This window comes from Nuphar pumila, chromosome 3, assembly GCF_984573655.1.
Source record: "Nuphar pumila chromosome 3, dmNupPumi1.hap1.1, whole genome shotgun sequence".
Lineage (NCBI taxonomy): Eukaryota > Viridiplantae > Streptophyta > Magnoliopsida > Nymphaeales > Nymphaeaceae > Nuphar > Nuphar pumila.
In genome coordinates this window covers 125009737-125030134 of record NC_143251.1, presented here as the reverse complement: position 1 = coordinate 125030134, position 20398 = coordinate 125009737, and the positions used below count along the sequence as shown (strand labels likewise).

The window sequence follows — 20398 nt, the reverse complement described above, 5'->3', positions numbered from 1 at the left end:
TTTCTGATGGTTCAAAAATTTTACTCCATTTTATCTCAATAAATCTTATATTCACCTATTTTACCTCACTATTAACTGCAATAATGGTGCTGTTAAGAGGCTAACAACTAGGGGTCGACAATGAGTCGACCCAGCCCGCTAATGGACCTGGCCAATCAAAGCTTGGCCCATAAATTGACGGGCTGGGCCAACAGCCCGCTTTGGGCCGGCCCATTGGGAAAACCTCGGCCCACACCCTGCCAGTTATGCTTGTGGGCCAATATATTTTATGTTATATATACATATATATGTTTACATAATATATGTATATATTATAAAATATATATATATATATATATATATATATATATACAAGCCACATTCCAATCCATTTTGGGCCAGGCTTAGGCCTAATTTATAGGCCCTAGCCCGGCCAAAATACCATGCTACGGGTTCCCAAACATGGAGTATTTGCAAGCCAGAAACTTTGAAAGACTTGTTTATGCTTCCAAAATAAAAGGAGTCCAGAACTCCTCCCAAATCCATTTCTCTTGATTTGTAGTAATTTTACTACACCAACTCCTTGCAACTCTCTCCACCAAGGGTTGCCAAACAAAGTCTAATAGGAACTTAATTTGAGAGGGTGACAGGAGGGTAGATAGTAATCAAACTGAGTCTCCTACTCGACTGTTGTTGGGGAGCTCGGATTTAGGACATGGGAGAGAGAGGTGTTGGATTAACCACCACGATTGACGTGGTGGTTATCCACGATGTGGATTCATCCCCACATCTCGGATGATCTCTTTCGATAAACCGACATAGGATCAAAAGAGAATGGTTACGCAAACCATTTCCACCCTATGCCCTATATAAGGGTGTCATGAGTAACCTTTAAAGTATCGGTAATCTGCTACAGAAGGGAAGAGGTCTACTCACTAGCTGTATTCAAAAGCTTGCATTTGTGGTGGCTGCAGCCCGATTGAGCAGAGAAATCTCCTTTGTCCTGAACGACTATCACCCTCCAGCAGTGACCTTTGCTTCACTCGAACCCCACCATCGAAAACAGTAGCCCGACAATGGCTGCCTCAGGTACGCAGCACCTCCCCTGTGTTTTTGCTATTTATATAACCACCTTTGTTTATTTGGCTGCCTAAATACAGGGTCACCGGAATCAACAGAGGAGGCGATACCGAACGACCCCAATAATGGGTTATGGGCCCAGACTCCGCTTCCACTGCGCGGGGTGTGTCCTGGTCATTTGGCTGTGCAGGTCGCCGTAGGGCGACGCTACAGTTGGTCGTCGGCACCGGCGACTGTCGTCGTAGGGCGACAGAACAAAAAAAAAGTTTCGGGTTTTTACCTGTGGCTGTTGGGCTGCAAGAGCATCAGCCATCAACGGTAGCAGCCGCAGAATGACGCCGACTTAATGGTTGGCATCTGTCCGATGACGCAACCGGCATCTGTCCGATGACGCAACACAAGGGTTTTTCTGTTTCCTCTATCGTCGGGCGAGGAGAGATGTTGCACCGGTCCAGGCTTCGTGAGGGTTGCCGACAGGTGTGGCGGCTCACCGACAGACGACGTCGGTCGCTGACAAGTAAATGGAACCCCCCTCCCCTTTTCGGCTTCTTTCATTGTTTAAAATAAAAAACAGAAACCCGAGGGTTTCAATTTATAAAAATAGTGAAATCGGGTCCGAATATTGGGTTTGATCCGATTTATTTCGGGTCTGACTCAGATCCAGCTAGTGTCGGGTCCGACCCGAATACGGATTCCTTCCGGGTCAGATCCGGTTATAAACCCGGTCGGACCCAGATCTAGTTCAAGTCGGGTCCGACCCGAATTCAGTTCAATCTGGGTCTGACTCGGATCTAGTTCAATTTGGGTCCGACTCGGATCCAGTTTTAACTGGTTTTGACCCGGATCCAGTAGGGTCCAGGCACTATTTGGCCTGAACCGGATCAGAGACTTATTCAGCCCCTTTCAGAACCGGTTTATTCCAGTTTCTCATCGGTTTTGAGATGCTAAGACCTTGTTTTCATAAATATAAGAAAATACATGGGTTTTGGCATACGGTTATAGGATTTTTATGAACTTTTGTTCATACTTGACACCAGTTCATAAGGTTTAGAACCGGTTTGGACTCTTGGATAACCGGTTTGGGGCTGTTTCAAAGTGCTTTCAGACAAGTTCCTGCGTAAGGACCTAGGGTTTTACCCATTTAAGCCTGACTTTTGTTATTGTTCATGCATTTATTTATAATTATGCATGCGTAAATGATTGTTTAATATTGACATCAAGGATAGCTAGATGACTTAGTGAATTCATGTCACCAAAGTGATTGAATACACGTATGTTATAAAATTTTATATTATCATATGGTTTTAGCCAATATTAATGTTGTACTTAGATTCATGAAACCATAAATGACCCAAAGATAATTTTATCGTGTTTGAAATTTTAGTAGGGTAGAATAAGATAAATGTGTCGAGATACATCACATGTGTATCCAAAGGTACCTTATGTCGATGGTCTAACTTCACAAGAACTTTAGTTTTACCAAATATGGTCGGTAGGTGAAGTGGTTTCGAGTGTCGGAGATCTTACCAAAGTAGGACTCCGATGACCCTCTTCACTCGCCTAGAAATAAGCATATTAAGAGCTTTTATTCTTTTGCTTTTTTCATTAAAGTTTTAGTCTCGTACGAATGCTTCTTGATATATGTCTTTTGTTGTGCAGTTTCTAGTCCTGTGATTTTAGATGGCTATAGTTGTATACTTTTTTCTGGATGAATCAAATTTTAGTGATTGGAAAGAGAATGTACTTTTTATATTAGGGTATATGGATCTGAATCTGGCCCTAAGGATAGAAGAACATGATGCTCTAACTGATCAAAACACTATTGATCAAAAGACTGTTTTTGAGAAGTGAGAGCGCTCAAATAAACTTAGCCAGTTGCTTTTGCAATCTAAGGTGGCTAAGAATATTCGTAGTGTCATACCACAATGCAAGTCAGTCAGAGAGTTTTTAAGTGCTATTGAAGCACAATTTGTGAGTTCAAACAAGGCCAAAGCCAATACCCTGATGTCTAAACTCATATCTATGAAATACACCGGAGGGGGAAACATTCACCAACATATTTTGTAGATAAGGAACATAGCGTCTCAGCTGAATGACATGAAACTCACTATCTCTGATTCTTTCCTAGTGCATTTAGTTCTAGCGTCCTTACCCTTGGAGTACAGATCTTTCAAAATCTCTTACAATACACATAATGATGAATGAACGTTCAATGAACTTATGTCCAAGTGTGTTGAAGAAGAAGAGAGGTTGAAAGGTGAGAAGATGCAGAGTGCACATATGACTTCTCATGCATCCAAGGTAGGACCAATGAAGAATGCATTTAAGAAAAATGCTAGGAAAAAGCCAACATGGGATAAGACATCCCAAGGCAAGCAATCTGACTCTGATCCCATAAAGTGCTTCTTTTGCAAGAAGAAGGAACACAGAAATATAGATTGCATAAAGTACAAAAAGTGGTTGAAAAAAAAAGTAATTTATCATTTATTTCTTATGAATATAATTTATTACAAATTTTTGAAAATAGCTGGTGGATTGATTCTAGTGCTACTGTTCATATTTCCAACTGTCTACAGTTGTTCCTGAGCAGAAGGGAACCAATAATACATGAGAAGAGCATCTATTCGGGAAACAAGATGCGTTCACATGTGAAAGGTGTTGGAACCTGCATGATTACTCTAGATACATGCGTAGTTTTGGATCTTCATGATGTCTTTTATATTCCATTATATAATAGAAACTTAATTTTAATTTCAAAATTGGATAAATTTGAATATTGTTTTAAGTTTGAAAATTTCAAATTGTTCATTTATAGAAATTCAACTGAAATTGGTTCTGCATCAGTTTATGATGGTTTGTATAAATTGAACGTGAAGATCCAAATTGAGGATTTCCTGACTTCTAAATACACATTGGTTGAAAATAAACATAGCTTGATAAATGATAAACCTTACGTGCTTTGGCATTGAAAGTTGGGTCATATCTCTGAAAAAACTAGGTTTTTGGTCAGCCAAACATCTAAAAACATTGGTTTTTGGAAAACCAAACCTGATTTAAAAGAAAAACTTAGGCCATGTTTAGATGACAAGAAGTAAACCATGGTTTTGGCTATTTGCATGACCAAAACCTGGTTTAAAGGTTTTTGGCCACCAAAAACTAAAAAAAAAATAGGGTCGGCCACTTTCTAACCAGATACTGGCCGTGGAGTGTCCTGGCCTGTGTCGCCTAAAAAGGGCGACACCGACCAGGCCACTTCCCGAGTGGTGGCTGGCTGAAAAGTGGCCGGCCATTGCCTGTAAAAAGAAAAAGCCTATAAGGAAAAGGAACTTTAGCGACCCATTTTTCAGACACTGACTGAGTGAAAAATGGGCGAGCTAGTCTCCCCCAGCACGGGTGGCACTAGCCCGGCCATTTTTCGACCAGTGGGTGTCAGAAAATGGCCGACCGACAAAAAATTGAAACAAAAAAACAAGAAAAGAGTAAATCACCGGCCAGCAACTGGCCGGGGACTAGCCATTTCTCGTCCAGTAGCTGGCTAGAAAATGGCCAGCAGTCTGGCTTGGCCGAAAATGTCCAGAATATTGAAAGGTATGGGAGGAGGGGCCAAAACGATGGAGAGGGAAGGGTGGTGGGGGTGTGATTTTGCAAAAATGAGTTGAAAACCCAGTTTTTACACAAATTAGTTTTAACCCAAGCCTGGTTTGGTGGCGCCCCAAACAGCCAGCAAATTAGGTTTTTGGGATAAAACCTGGTTTGGCAGCGAAACCATATTTTGGCCATGGTTTTGGGCAATGTTGTCAGTATCGGTATCGGCCCTCAATCGTTTGGCCAACTATTCAGCTGTATCGGCCAAACAATAATAAAGAAACATTACTTATCAATCAGAACGTGATACATGTTAAAACCATTAAAATAATATTTTAAAAACATTAAAAATTTATTATTTTTTACATTTACTAAAAAAATAGCATATTCAGAGGTGATGGGTATCGATTTTCTGACGATACAATATGTATTGGCCGATACCCACCGATATTGAAAACATTGCTTTTGGGTGTCATCCAAACAGGACAATAGTTTTTAAAAAACTTGGTTTTGCCCTGTCATGCAAACAGGGCTTAAGAGTTTGCTAAAAACCTAGTTTAGAAGCAAAACCTAGCTTTTAAAAAACATGGGTTTGCCTCTGTCATCAAAACGTGACCTAACTCGTCAAAAAAGATGATCTTTTGTGTTCATAAATACTATCGTTATAAATGACAACAATGACTAATAATTAAAAAAGTGTGATTATTCTTACTTTAAAATTTATTTCTAAAAATTATCATATTATATTAATAATTTGTTGTTTTAAGCATTTGTGTGTGCCAAAGTTGTCAGGATCGTATTAACCCTGAATCAATTTTCAAAGCGATTCAAGGAATCGGCCGATTCCTATTATGAGCTAAATTGAACAGAATCGGCCAATTTTTAACCCGAAAATCATGTCACAAAAATATTAAAATTAATTTAAACCATTTTTATTTTTAAATACTGGATCAGATTGGTTTGGTATCGCTTTCTGTCTGTCGTTCTTTGTTGATCCATAATCAACATATTGTCCGAATGAATGCAAAAATGTTGGGTATTCTTGATAAACAAATTTAAAAAAAAATGATTTTTTTTTTCAAAATTAGTTCAACAAGGTCTTTGACATCTTTATTTTAAAAGAGATCCAACTCAAACTTGACTGCTTAGAAGGATTGGGGATGTAGCAAGGCAGGAATTGGAGACGGGGATGTGGCAGAAACAAAAGTAAGTTCATCTCTGCACAGGTTTTAATTTTAACCTCCATCCCCGTTTCATATCGTTTCATTCCCGGTCCAAACGGGGAAAAATATCGGCAAAAAATCAATTAATATTTAATTAATATAGGGCGAAGATAAGATTCAAAACGAGGAGATACGTAAGAAGGTAGGTGTTGCACTCATCGAAAATAAGATGAGAATCGTTTACGGTGGTTTGGACATATTCGGCGAAGACTAATGATGCTCCAGTTAGAAGGATGGAGAAATGGGAAAATATATTAGTTAAAAGAGGTCGGGGTAGGCCTAGGAAGACATGGATGAAGGTGATAGAAAAGGGTATGAATGGTTTGAACCTCACCAAGGACATGTCATTGGATAGAAATGATTGGAGGAGAAGGATTCATGTGGAAGACCCATAATGATTTTCTTTTTTGGTTCATATGGCCGGCCTCAATTATTTTGGGATGAAGGCGTAGTTGTTGTTGTTGTTTGTAGGGCAAAATAAAAAATATAGAAAATGATAGTGTTTAATAAGGTCATGTTCAAAATTGAAACTTTTAAAGAAAATCATTTAAAACTTCAAAATATGGGTTTAATTTACTCGTTGGACTTTAGGAGACATTTCCTATTCTCAACCGATTTAAAGCATTTAATTTTCAAGATAGATTTTAAGAAACGGTTTTCTATTATCAACACTTTTGAAAGCTGCCTTGTTGAGAAACTAGTTTTATGTTTTTGGTGGATGAGAGAAAGTTTTATAATTATTAAATGTGAGAGAGATGGAGAGATTGAATTAAAAGATAGTTTCACGAGAATTTATTCATTTGAAATTAATGTTGTTCCAGGAATTTAAAGTGAATTTAAAGCAAGGGTCTCTCTTTTTTTAAAAATCTCGTAATAAAAACGTAAATATTGATGATAAAAACGTGATAATAAGCTTTGCCGAAAATATCACGATATTTTAACGTTTAAAAGTCAGATAATATATCGTGCTTGTTCACGATTATTTTTTAAAATATCACCGATATTTGTCACTATGGTACCAGGCCCAGAGGCGGTACTGTTGCTTTTTGCTGACCCCACAGTGACAAAACGAGACATGGGTCTGTGGGGTTTGGATTCAATGTTCCTGACCCACTGTGATAAAATCACCATTTTCATTTTAAAATTTATTAACGCTACGTGCCTGGCATTGAGGCAATCCCAATGAATTTAATTTCTTTCTTTTTATGGATATTTAAAATCAATTAATAAAATAAGACGTCCTCCCGTACTCTCACATTGCCCCCAATAAAGCAACCCACGTTGCCCCGTAAATACTTTATTAATAATTATTAGTATTAAATAGGTCTTACGGCGATGCTATCATCCCCCTATGACCCTATCAATATGATAACCGTGTTGGGCATAGGCTAATAGCTACACAATCATTGAACTTCCAATTCTACTTCTTGGTTTTGGACAAAACCGGATCCGGATCCAAAACCACAAAAAAGATTCAAGCTTTAAGTTCAAAAGAGGTAAAAAGAGTGAGTTAACAGGGACTGGCAGGCAGCAACTGTGCATGGATTTGTAGACAGACATAGACAGCTGATGCACGTTCAACATCTTACATAAGAAAAGGATAGTACACGTACGAGTGCAGTTAATTTTCATAAGAAATCAAAATCCAAAAAAGGAAAAAAAGATTCAAAAAATCATTACATCATGTCTCACCTTACAGTACTGAACTTTTCCATGCTTGAACCTCATGATCTGTGCCAACACTTGACGAACCGAGTGGCTCCAACAGACCTTTAAGGTCTGAGCCTACAACCGGGTCACTGGGCTCAGCCTGGGTCCTGCAAACTGGGCAGGTAGAGTGACAATGCAACCACATGTCAATGCACTCAACGTGAAATATGTGGTTGCAGTTGGGAAGCAGCCTTGCCATTTCCTCTTCGTCGAAGGCGCAGAGGCAGATGGCGCATTCTTGGCAATGTGAATAGCACTCACGTTGATAAGCAAAGATGGGAAGAGACGCCATCAACGATGCGTCGAGGCCGATCTCGGGATGCTCCGGTGCGTCCTCAATGGCGATGCTGATGCTCTGGCTGCGCATGCGTCGCTGGGGCGTGCCGGTGAAACGTCGAGTCATGAGGCAATGTGCGTAGAGATGAAGGAGTGCAATGAAGAGGATGACACCCGACAGAGAGAGTATAGCAGAAAGCATGGCTCTTGCATAGTTGTTTGCCTCTACGCCATTGTGATCACCATCCATCTTCATGAGAATATGTAAGAGCTGTGGGGATGGAAGTGTTCAACCCTTTTGTAGGGTAGTGTCTTGAACTCTTGATGAAAGAAAGGGATGCTACGCCAGAAAATTGTGAGGGCACCTCTCTCTCTCTCTCTGAAAATTGAGAGGGCACCCCCCTCTGTCTCTCTTCTCTCACTCTCCAAATTGAGAGGGCACCCTCTCCCTCTCTCTCAAAGTTGGATGAAGCTATAGGAAGGGAGGAAATGTTTCATAGAGGTGGAGGAGAATTAAAGGTGGCGCATTGATGGCAATGTACCACCTTTCATTTTTACCCTTTTTAGGCCTGTCTGGGCTCCTCGGTACTGAGTTTTTTTTTTTTAAAAAGGAAGTTTATTAATAAAGTAACCGGCCTGGTTGGATTTTGTAATGTTTTGATTGCGATGGCGTTGTACTGATGAAAGGAAATTAATCAATATACCTTCACAGGAACAGGATACGCTCATCCCTGTTATCAGGGTAGGGTTCATAGCCTAATTAATGTTATTATACCCTTGTGAGATTTCCTTCTTGTGGGTTGCTTTTTACTAAATCTGACACCATTGATGAATTTAACACAGTCGATTTGATAGGAAAACGACCCTTTCATTGTGTTAAAAAGTTGATTATAAAATTTTGATGATTTTATAGCTATTGATTTTTTAATCATCCAAAAATCCTGCATACTGGCATAGGAAGTGACATAAAACTTAAAATACACTTAAAAACTTTTTAAGTAAAAATTATTTTTCTTTTTCCACAGAGAAAGCTGGGGTTAGGCAGACCCCTACCAGTTATACAATTAAGTAAAAATTCTTATGGTACACTTAGGTTTATAATAAAAGCAAAATTACTAAAAAGAAAATAGAATTCTTTTATCATGAAAATGCAAGTTCAAACTTCCCATTATTTGAAAGTAAGTTTCCAAAAGTTCATAGTTTCATGCTTTTGATTTGAAGCTTTTAGAAACTTTAACTATTTACTTAAGCAAACTTGTGCACCATTAATTTTGTAAAATTACATTTGCATTTGACTTAACCTAACGTGCTAATCTATGTGTGCGATTGAAGGGTGCAGATGGTTTGCAGCTGCAGTTGGGAGTGGTAAGCCTGTTAAACAAACCAAACGAGCCTAACAAGGCCATTAGGCCATTTTACCAATACACTCAACTCGTGACTCAACTTATGCCCTTCAGTCGAGTGAGCTAGTGATGTCACTACTCAAGTAAAGGAGTTGTCGTTAGGGATGGCAGTGGACCGGGGGAAAGCGGGGGCCCGCCCCGTTTGGACCGGGGATGAAGCCTATGAAACGGGGATGGAGGCGGGGGTGGAGGATAAAATCCATCTCCGCCGCGGAGGCGGGGGTGGACGTGCACTTTTCCCCGCCCTGCCCCGTCCCCGCCCCGCCCCGCCTCATCCCCGTTTGGACCGGGGATGAAGGGTATGAAACGGGAATGGAGGCGGGGGTGGAGGATAAAATCCATCCCCGCCGCGGAGGCGGGGCGGGGGTGGAGGATAAAATTTTGAGGCGGGGCGGGGGTGTCGTCTTTCAAATGTTGGTTTTAATTAACACTTCCAACGTCAAGACATTTATGAAAAATCTCGTGCAAATCTCGTGAGAAATTACCTTAAGGTTAAAACCGATAATTTCTCACGATTTTTTTATCAGAAACATATTAATGTTTTTATCGGCTATTTATCGTAAAAAATCACGTGTCTTTTATTTTTAAATATTTATAATTTTTTTATTGCCGGGATTTTGCCACAAAAAGCAAGATTTACAAAAAAAAAATTTAATTTTTAGCGAGTTTTTGGCTCCTGAGATTTTTGCCGTTTTTTTTACTTTTGTCACAATGGTTTTAGGTGCCACCATTTTTAACGCTTTGAAAATGAAACATGGTTCCAGTCGATTTAAATTTCACAACTTAGATATTAAAATCCAAAGCATGCATATTCTTAAGGCCGACCTAGGACGTTCTCTACGATCTTGTCCTGTGTTTGACAACAGAGCCAGAACTAGAACTCGGTTGGGATTGGTTCGGGCCTCTCCATCCTTATACGAAGACCCTTATTGGTATCTATTTGGCTCGTCAAATCTGTATGGACGGGAACAAATCGGTAGGGATGCAAACCGTTTGGATCCGGAACAGCTACACACATGGGCGAGTCGGATTTTTGGTCGGATCCAGAACAACCAAAAAATTGCAAAACGTCCATGCTGGATCCAGCCCATTTGCATCCCTACGTGTCCGACATGTGCAAGGCCGCAAATTAATCAGATACTGGCCAGATCTTGTTAGATCTGAATCCAAAATGCGCATTGTAGTTACATATCTGGATCTGGATCCAGATCAGATCCAATAAGGTAAGGTTGAATCTGGATCCGGAATCCATGTCGTAGTACTGGATGCAGGAAAACAAAAAACAAAAAGTATATATGCTTTTTTCATGTAAAAAATGAAATTCGATTTGGATTTAATCAAGATCTATATAAATTACATCTGACTTGAAATATTGATCCGAATACAACGTCCCACAATAAATTTAATTTAGCAAATCCGAATCTCATCTGAATCTATGTTCGGATCTTATTGTAGGGACCTGGATCCAGAAATAACATATTGGATCTGGACCGGATATCCAATCCTTTTGCAGCAATAGACATGGGCCATGGACAATGTTTGTTTCCTGCAGCCATATCCGCGTACACTAAAATGCCTTGCGTCCAGATCCATACCATTACCAACTCGATCCTTTAATAAGATACTAAGCAACGTTACATGCTGGGTTATTCTGAACATGGTGATGCTAGATCTACTAAAAAAATGGATCAATCATAGATGTAAGTAGGAGGAGGCAAAAAGGGCAGTTCTGACCCAGATCCGAATTGAATATGCTACCCCAGATCCAAATCCCATCAAGCTCTAGCTAAGCCAGATTTAAATGGAGAATATGTTTTATATCTATAATATCAGTCCTTCCACATTGCGTGGTTGGTCCCGTAGCTCAGTTGGTTAGAGCGTTGGTCTTATGAGCCGAAGGTCGCGGGTTCGAGCCCCGCCGGGACCATTCATCAATGCTAAAATTGTGCATTTGGTTGAGGTTGTTTCTAGTGTGATTTTTACTGTTTTTTTTTTCCAATTTGTGGTTCCTTTGTAGTGATGTAGTCGTTTCTACATTTTTTAAGTTGGCGATCATTGGGTAGGGTGCACACGAGCCGAGCTTCTCGTTCAAAAAAATAGCTATTCAAGCTCGGCTACAACTTTTGTCCAAACTCGGCTTGAGTCAAACTCGAGCTTGGCTTGGCTTGGCTCGAGTCAAGCATTTTTTATTTAAAAAAAGTTTAAAGTATGGTGAAGACAGTGGGTTTTGAACTACCCACCTCCTCCGAGAAAGGTTAACATCTTTACCCATCTTAAAGAAAACAACATAATGTATTTACTTTACAAACAAACTTTATACATATACTATACTTGGCGAGCATAATCGGGCTAATCAAGCTCAACCCAAGCTCGTCTCGTTTATCTACCCGAAGGAGTTCAAGCTGAGCCCAAGCTAGCTCTGCTCTTTGTGCACTCCTATCATTGGGTTTTCTTTCTTGGTTCCAATGCGATTAGTGCCTAGTCTAGTTCAGATTAGTGAAAAAACACAGAAAAAAATTGCAGATTTTTATCCTGTGGGTGGCTTCAGAATGTCTTGCCAAGTACCCACTCCCAGTTTACTGGATCATTATTTCAAACTTTAGTCATGAATATCTAGAAATGACCGACTCCCAGTTTGATTAGTAATTTTCAATGAACTAAAATGCTTCAGATAATCATGTATGCTTTTCACATGTTGGTCTAAGTAGATGCTCTCTTCAGTGTAATTTGTATTTGGCTGATGAAGGTCCTTCACAGTCTTCAAATGATGTAGCAAGTGTAGCACACTGCAAGAAATTTGTGGATTAGTGACAAATGTAATTCATCGCTAATTTATCGCAAATCCATCGCTAAACAATTTGGGATCCACTATACTGATACTTATTGTTGCAAATTCAATAAAATTGTCAACACCATTCATATATTCGATCGATACCTTATTATCAACTATCATGCGGTGCATCCATTCACGGTTTGCAGTCATTTTATCCTATGATGTTACGAATATTATCTTTACCAGTTAAAAGAGAATCATAATAATGCTATGATGAAGAAAATATCTAATTTATCATGCATTGATGGTGGATGTAATGCTTTGATATATATATCACACACACATATATATGATGTCATTCAATCACAAGAACTATGATACATGCATTGATAACTTAATATTTTCATGTGCAAAACCATCACATCATATTTACACTCATCACAAGGATATTTAGAATGATGAAATCACATTCATCAACACGATACATTCATTTGAAACATGTTTTCATGATACAATTTCACATGAAAGGTATAATCAAATTGAAAATAACTTCATGCAAGCATGAATACAATCACATCAAACATGACAATACAACCACTCATTCATACTACAATAATGTCAAACATATACCTGTAACAAACACACTCCAATATCCTGCTAACTACTACCATAACTAGCATAAAATCCAAACTCCAAAAATAAGAGCACTTCTATTTTCATACATTCAAATCATGCTTAACATGATTTTCAAACTTCAACAAAGCAGTTCTAGATATCTACAACTAAGTGAGTATGTGTACAGAAAAGTGTTGCATCAAGAAAGTAAATAACCTGTGATGCATTTGCATCACTTACTCACCATGGGTAATTACCCGATTTGCATGCTTTTGCCTTTGCATTTTTTCTTACTTCTTTTTGCATGGCATTTTTAGCTGTATGCGATGCTTAGCACTAAGCATCACGCAATTAACTCAGTTACGCATCTGTAAAGCACAAATATACAAACGAGAACTCGGTTTCTCCAAATCAAACGAGAAACCGATTTCATAAATCAAAAGAAAACATTGACTCTGATTGGAGACATGAATGAGGCCAAGCACCTCGTGGAAAAAGCACAACACATAGCCATGACAACACTGGGTACCAAAGCCAACTCCACTCATGCCCAAAGAATGCACAGCAGGCCTCAACCTCCCCCCACTAGCCGACACAACCGCCGAACGAGTGAGTAAGCAAGCCGGGGGCACAGGCACACTGAACGCGAGAGAGGGGGAGCACAGGGAGTAGGGAGGGTCTTGCCCTCCCCTGTCGCAACAGGGAGACAAGAAATACTGGCAGGAGCTTTAGCCCCTGCCGAATTGCCATGGCTGCCGACCTGATGGAATACTGGCAGGGGCTTTAGCCCCTGCTAAACGACCATGGCTGTCGAAAAAGACAGACAAAGGTTTAACCACTGCCGGTCGATAGGAAAGAAAAAAGGAGGACAAGAAGAAAAATACACACAAAGGGGAAAGAGGTTACCTACGGAGGTGGCTGGCATCGCGGGTTACTCGGCAAGGGTCATCAGTGAGAGCATACGAGGGAGGCAAGGAGGCATCCGAGAGGGTTGCCTACGTCGATCCTCATAAATAAAAGAAGAGGACGAAGGAGCGGGAAGCAGTGGTGGTGGCGCTGTCGCCTGGCGGCAGTGCTCACCGATGACGGTGGGTCAGGAAAGGCGATGAGAGGGAGAGTGCTCGGGGGTCGTCGATGGTAACACACAACGGTGAGAGAGATGGAGTGAGAGAAGGAGGAGGAGGTGAAGGAGAGGGCGACGGGCGGTGGGCGACAAGATGAAACAGAAAGAGAAAAGAAAGGGGCTCATATTAGGGTTTTACGAGAAATTTAGCGATGGAGTAGCGACGAAAACATGTTGTCGTTCATCCGTCGCGAAGTTGTGACGGAGTTTGAGACGAAATTTTTTGTTGTTAATCCGTCACAAATTTGCGACAGCGTTTGTGACTAAATTTTTTCGTCGCTAATTCCGCAACTAATTCCAAATTTAGGGATGGATAATTTTCTCTCGTTAATCTGTCGCAACTTCGCGATGAATTATTTTCGTCGCTAAATAACATTTTTCTTGTAGTGGCTGGTGAAAATAATAATTCAATCGGATTAGAATTTAGTTGGAATTTCATTTTTCTGTTGAGCACGAGCACCCCAGATGAAGAAATGGAATAATATAATTAGAGCTGATGCCAACGTCTTGCTGAGCCGCTAAAATTTTATTGTATCAAATTTCTGATGTTGGGTGTTTGTTTAAGATCCAAGTGAAAGTGGTTGGATCTAGTCTTTTGAATGATTGAAAGTGCATACAACTATCACTGGACTGACTTTCTCATCTCATCTCATCACAACACTATCTTCCTGGGTTTTTAATAGTTCTTCCTCTATCAAAACATTGTTCACAAATAAGCAAGGGTTTGTAAAAATGATCAATGCTTGAAATATTCCTACTAGCCATGTTGGTACTATACTTTGGTTCCTTGCACTTTTATGAAGTAGCTGGCACATGCATAAAGAAACACTATTCATGAGGCACGGTGTCATTTCTCATCGGTTCATTTTATTCAATTTTCAAAGAGTTGTTCTTTGTGCAATTTGTTGTCTTGGCAAATTCAGCAGCTGGCACATGTATGCTGAAAATAAACAGGGTAGCATGCTTGCTAGTGAATGTAATTATCAGTGATTTAATTTCCATAGTGTAAATTATGCATGAATATTGAGAGGAATATATCTAATGTTCTTGTCCCGATGTGCTTCTGCAGTTTGTTTCTCCCTTTGCATTCTTCTGAGAGCAATAGAGGACTCCCTCGTTATGGATTTGAATTGACAAATCTCCCTTCTGATTTCACTTGTCTTCTGATGCAGCCCTATTTTGTGATGCATTCTTATGAGTAGGTATTCGCATTCGCCCAACCGTTTCTGCTATTTCTAATTTAACCTGATTCTCCATATGATGCATTTTAATGTATTTCAAAGTTATGTTAAAGCTTGTTACCTGTACTTTTCCAGAGTAACTTTCATGCATGTCAGGTTCCCAGCATTGCATATGTGGGTTCTGGAGATTGTCTCAAATCTTATTAACATAGATTCGAGTTGGATCTATTTGGATCCGACCTTCGGATCCACTCTGCAAAGCTGTTGAGGATCCATATCGTTTGAGACACACCGATCGAACACACAGTTGGATCCCGGGTCTCGGTCTTAGACCCGGACCCGGATTGCACCCTGCGTACATACGGTAAGTAAAAAAAGAGAGAATAAAACGTAATATAAGGCAACCCGATACAGGTTGCTCAATAGAATGAAGGTGGTTAGGGTTCAGAGTGAACCCTAACCCCGTAAGGGGAAATCGCAAAGGGGCAAAGGAGGGAGGGGGGGGGGGGGAGGGGATGCGCAGCCCCTGCAGGTGAGGGTAACGACCCTCTCTTTTCGACCAACCTTCTACAAAGGCCCTTCCGTTACTCTCTTCCTCTCACACTCTCTATTTCCCTCTCGGTTGTGCCCTCGCTTGTTGCGGTATCCCACCCAGCCCGTCGTCGACTCATTATTCTAATCGCCATCGCCAGCGACCTCACACGGCAGCCCAACATCGACGTCGTTGACCCCTCTTTCAGAGGAGCGAGTGTAGCCGATGGCAATTCCGAAATCAGGGCTGTTGGAGGAAAGGGTGGTTGGCAACACCTCCATCCATGGCATCTCCGAGGAGAAACACCGAATTAGGAAGGATTTTTGTAGCTTTTCCTGTAGCTATACATATGCTCGGGTGTGTGCGTGGGAAACCAAAAAGGAAAACCCCAAAATCAAACCCTTGGGATTTAGGAAAAGGGTTTCAGTGTTTTTCATGCGTGGATGTCCCGTATGCACGATATTGCGATATGAAAAGTTTCTTTATGAGATCTCGATTTTTCTGTCAATGTTTCCATGATTCAGTAGAATGATTGTCTCAAGTACTTTATGAGAAGTTACTCAGTTATTCAGGTGGATTGAGTTTTGAACAATAGTCTAGAAAATATGCCATAAGGCTTGCTGATATGCTTGCTCACATATAATACGAAATCTGTATCATACACATAGGTTGAATCTGTAGAGTGACACTGAAATATATATATATATATATATACATTTTTTTATTTATTTATTCAGTGTTAGCCTGATCTTAACATGGATTGTGGGAGGTATGGAATTTTGACAGAAACTGGTATGGATGGGGTTTGATGACAACAAAGTTTGTATGCACTGATTGAAATCAAATTCTGTTTGAACTCCAAGATCCAGGAAGTATTGATCTGTTGAGTACAGGGCAGCTACCATTTCGTTGTTGTTCCTCTTGTTAAAAATCAATAACTGCATTATTGTAAGTAGCCAGAAAGATGTGGTACGGTCTTATCATAAACTGAATATAATGTCAATTTCTGTTCATGGGTGTTTATATATATGATTGGCAATATGAGAAGTCTGTCTTCATTTTTCACATACATAGTCTCAGTAAACTTGCATATTCAAAAACACGTACAAGGTATTATTGAAGTATTCAATGGCATTAGGTATGTTTAGTTTTTCTGCATTTGATGAAGCACCAAATATGTTCGGATAACGAGTGAGAACTTGAGCTTAGTTGCTAAATGGCCATATAGACTCTTTAAATGCTTTTAGCAAACCTAGTATTTCATAGGATGGCCTCCTCACATTGTTTCCTTCCTCGTTCGATTAAGTGGTGATCCTTGGTTCTCATTGATTAATTATGTGTCTGTTTTCCCTATGGAATTTCTGAATTTCTCATTAGTAAATAAGTGATGTTTTAGATGTAGAGGTCAGAAGTTCTTGCTTGCTTTGCTGTGCATGTAAGATTTATAATAAATGTCGGTTGCGGTTTGTGTTCTGAAAAGGGGGTTGCACAATCCCCTCGATATCATGATGTTGTAATAGCAAACAAATAGTTGCATTTATATCCTATGTGGTTCTTGATAATATAGACAATATATAGATGTATCAACGTTATGACTTAATTAAGATTTCCTTTTCAATTGAGTTCTGAAAATCAGTCTTGACTAACCCTGTTAGAGGATGTCAAGCACTCGGTTACAATATACATAATCTGAGTATTGGTCCGAAAAGTAGACCTCGTTGGCTGAATGAAAACTATTGTGCAGGTTCTAATATGGTATGACACAGGCCAGTATTCTGAATTCTTAAATTTTTATACTTGTCACATGTTCTGAAAGTGTTAATACTCGAAGTTTGTACGATTATTTCTCCGTTTAAGTACCACAGATTATGAAATTGTAATATTCAAAGCATGGCATGTTCGGAATAGTTTCTCTATGATTATTGCAATTGCATATTATGATGCTATTATGTTTTATATGAAATTGCATAGTAACTTGATGCTCATTGCCTAGTTAGCTGCCTAATTGATGATAATATTTTGTTTCATAGGAAGTTGCTTACTAAGCTGATACTTAGTACATTTTTAGATGCATATTAAATTGTTAGTCGAGTTGATATGAGCTGCATATGAAATTGATATATGAAAATGATTTATAACACTTTTGAGATTACATGTCATGGTCCGTATATGAATCAGGTCTGCATAACTAAATGGATACCCGATACGGGTACTAGGACTATTAGCTTGTATGCTATGGCAATAAACTGATGAAAAACTTAATATTAAAGGTTGAGTGCCTGACTGGTTTAAAGGTACTGGGGCATCGGTGCTTGACAGTTTAAAGGTACCGAAGCACTTTGAGTAATAACCATAACATTGATAAGAAACTTAAATTTAAATCCTGTGGCCTGACTGTTTTAAAGGCACCGGGGCATTCGTGCTTGATTGGTTTAAAGGCACCGGACCACTTCGAGTGGGTTATGCAATCAATATGACAAAGGATTGAGATTGTTCTATACACCTTGGTAAAATGACTAAGGTTGAGAATTCTACTGTTGTGGTAGTAGAAGGAAGTTGGGGAAATGCCCTGTACTTCGGGAAACAAATTAAATGAAAAGATTAATCCATTCAGATTCGGGCTTACCTTGGAGAGGGTAGGTGGTACAAAACTCTGGGGACATGTGTTTGTTTTCGAGCGTAAAGCAACTCGTTGGTCCCAGTCCTTAGAGTTGGGGGACCCAAACTACCAAATGTGTTCTAGGTGGTAGCTCCATGTTCTTCTGCAGAAGTTAGGGATACATCCTGTTTTGGTTTTGGCCTTTGGGAGTTTCTCTCGGTCACTGGACGCTCCCTTGAGATTTCAGTCACAGTTAGAATGTTTGGGTTAATGAAACAACTTAGAATAATATACCCCCGAACGTTCTCTTCTGTGATGGTTGTCTCGGCCCGTGTGTACCCGCAGGATATGAAAATATAAACATCAATTAGAACATGTTAGGTATCACAGTGAGAGGAGTTGCTAGGGAGACATGTTTATATTCTCCCAGCATGTTCTGAGCTTGTGATAAAATGACATCCTGCAATATGTAGATATGAGATAATCAAATGCATATTGCGATTACTACATGTATGTTATGCATGACTGTTATTGTTGTTGTAGAATATGTTTTAATTGCTTAATGTCTTACTTGCTTAATTGTTGTCTTTGCGTAAAATGCTTTAATTGCTGCCGCATAATCTGCTTACTTGCTTAGATATATGTCTGTTACTGATGTTACATAGTCTTCTTTGTGTGAGTCTTAATAGGCTGAAAATTCACACACGACAACCACATCACATACTTGACACATGATATACATGCATAAAAAATTACAGTTTTCCTACTTAGACGTGGTAGTCTAATTCCAATCAATCTACTATTTTTCAGGTAAAGGCTAGGGTTTATGAGCGGCTGCAGGATGAGGCATCGGATCGAGTTTTTTGGATTTATTGTTCCAGGAATAGTTTGAGTTCCTTTTATGATTTTAACTCTGATGATTTTCATTGATAAATGGAATGAAATAAATGTGTTGGGTTTTTCAATCCACCGTAAGGTCTCGAAATACTTAACCCTATATTATTTCTTGTTTCTGCTATTAAAAAAAAATCCTATTAAATTTGGGTTAAAATTTTCGAGTGTGAAACAATCGGTTAAGGAATCCTCCCAATACTTGCTCCAACAATCAAGACAACAACAATTCTTGCATTGTGACATCCAATTCAGAAAAACCAAATTTGAGCCCCGCCATACCGCAACTCACCCAAGAACAATATGACAAGTTCATGGCCATTGCCAACTTGTGATATATGTAGATATGACAAATTGAGGTTCTGCATACCAAACCGAGAGTGTGTATACCAAGCTCCATCTATGCCAGGAGCTCAATACTTCTTGACCATAGTGGATGATTATACCCGATGCACTTGGGTATAGCTCATGTAGCATAAGTTAGAAACGTTCAATATTATTAAAAATTGTATTTTATTGATTCAAACTCAATTTAGTACCAATGTTTTAAATATTAGATTCGATAATGGTACTGAGTTTTTCTCTAATGATATGAAAACATATCTTAGAGAAAAGAGAATCAACCATCAATATAGCAGCATTGCAACTCCACAGCAAAATGAACTTATTGAATGCAAGTACAAAGGTTTGCTTAATGTTGCTTGCGCTCTTAGGTTTCAGGTCAATTTACCAATCAAGTTTTAAAGGAGAATGCATCCTTACTACAAGATGCCATATGAGGTTTTGCATGATAAAACACTCAAATATAACTATTTAAAGGTTTTTGGATGCCTTTGCTATGCTTTCAAATTTTATGAAAATGACTTTCTTTTTCGAGATTATAAGATTCCTAAAGATGATGATGGTATAATATTGCCCATACCTATACTTGAATCATAAGAACATAAACTTGTGATGCCAATTTAAAATCAAGATTCTCAACCAAGCCCTATTACCCAAGATGTAACAAGTATCCTCATATCCACTACCAAGTATACCTCTCATGAAATACCTCAAAATTGCAAATTCGATCGAGACCATCATATCTCAAGGATTTCAAGTGTTACTCTACAACTCTTGAAATTCAATCCAACACTTCAAGTGCTATGATCCACAATACTAACCATCCTCTTTGTCATTACCTTGGCTATAATAGATTTTCCAACCGTCACCGCGTGTTTTTAGCTGCCATCACCCAAAATCTAGAGCCAAAAATCTTTTCTCAAGACATGAAACACCAAGAGTGGCATGATGCTGTGGCGGCTGAAGTGAGATCACTTGAGGAGAATAACACCTAAACAGTGACAAACCTATATGAAAGAAAACAACCTGTTAACTGTAAAAGGATCTACAAAGTCAAATATAGATATGTTGGCTTCATAGAGCGTT

General features: G+C 39.3%; 1 protein-coding gene and 1 non-coding gene across 2 annotated transcripts; one reads left to right on the top strand and one right to left on the bottom strand.

Moving 5' to 3' along the window:
* Window positions 1-7560: 7560 nt before the first annotated feature.
* Window positions 7561-8103, bottom strand: LOC149843634 (RING-H2 finger protein ATL2-like). Its single transcript, XM_090000943.1, has one exon. It carries the CDS (start codon window positions 8101-8103, stop codon window positions 7561-7563), a length of 543 nt encoding a protein of 180 aa, XP_089857069.1.
* A 3006-nt stretch (window positions 8104-11109) lies between these two features.
* On the top strand, window positions 11110-11183 carry TRNAI-UAU (transfer RNA isoleucine (anticodon UAU)). Its single transcript has one exon. It is a non-coding gene; the product is annotated as a tRNA-Ile (tRNA).
* The last annotated feature ends 9215 nt before the right edge of the window (window positions 11184-20398 follow it).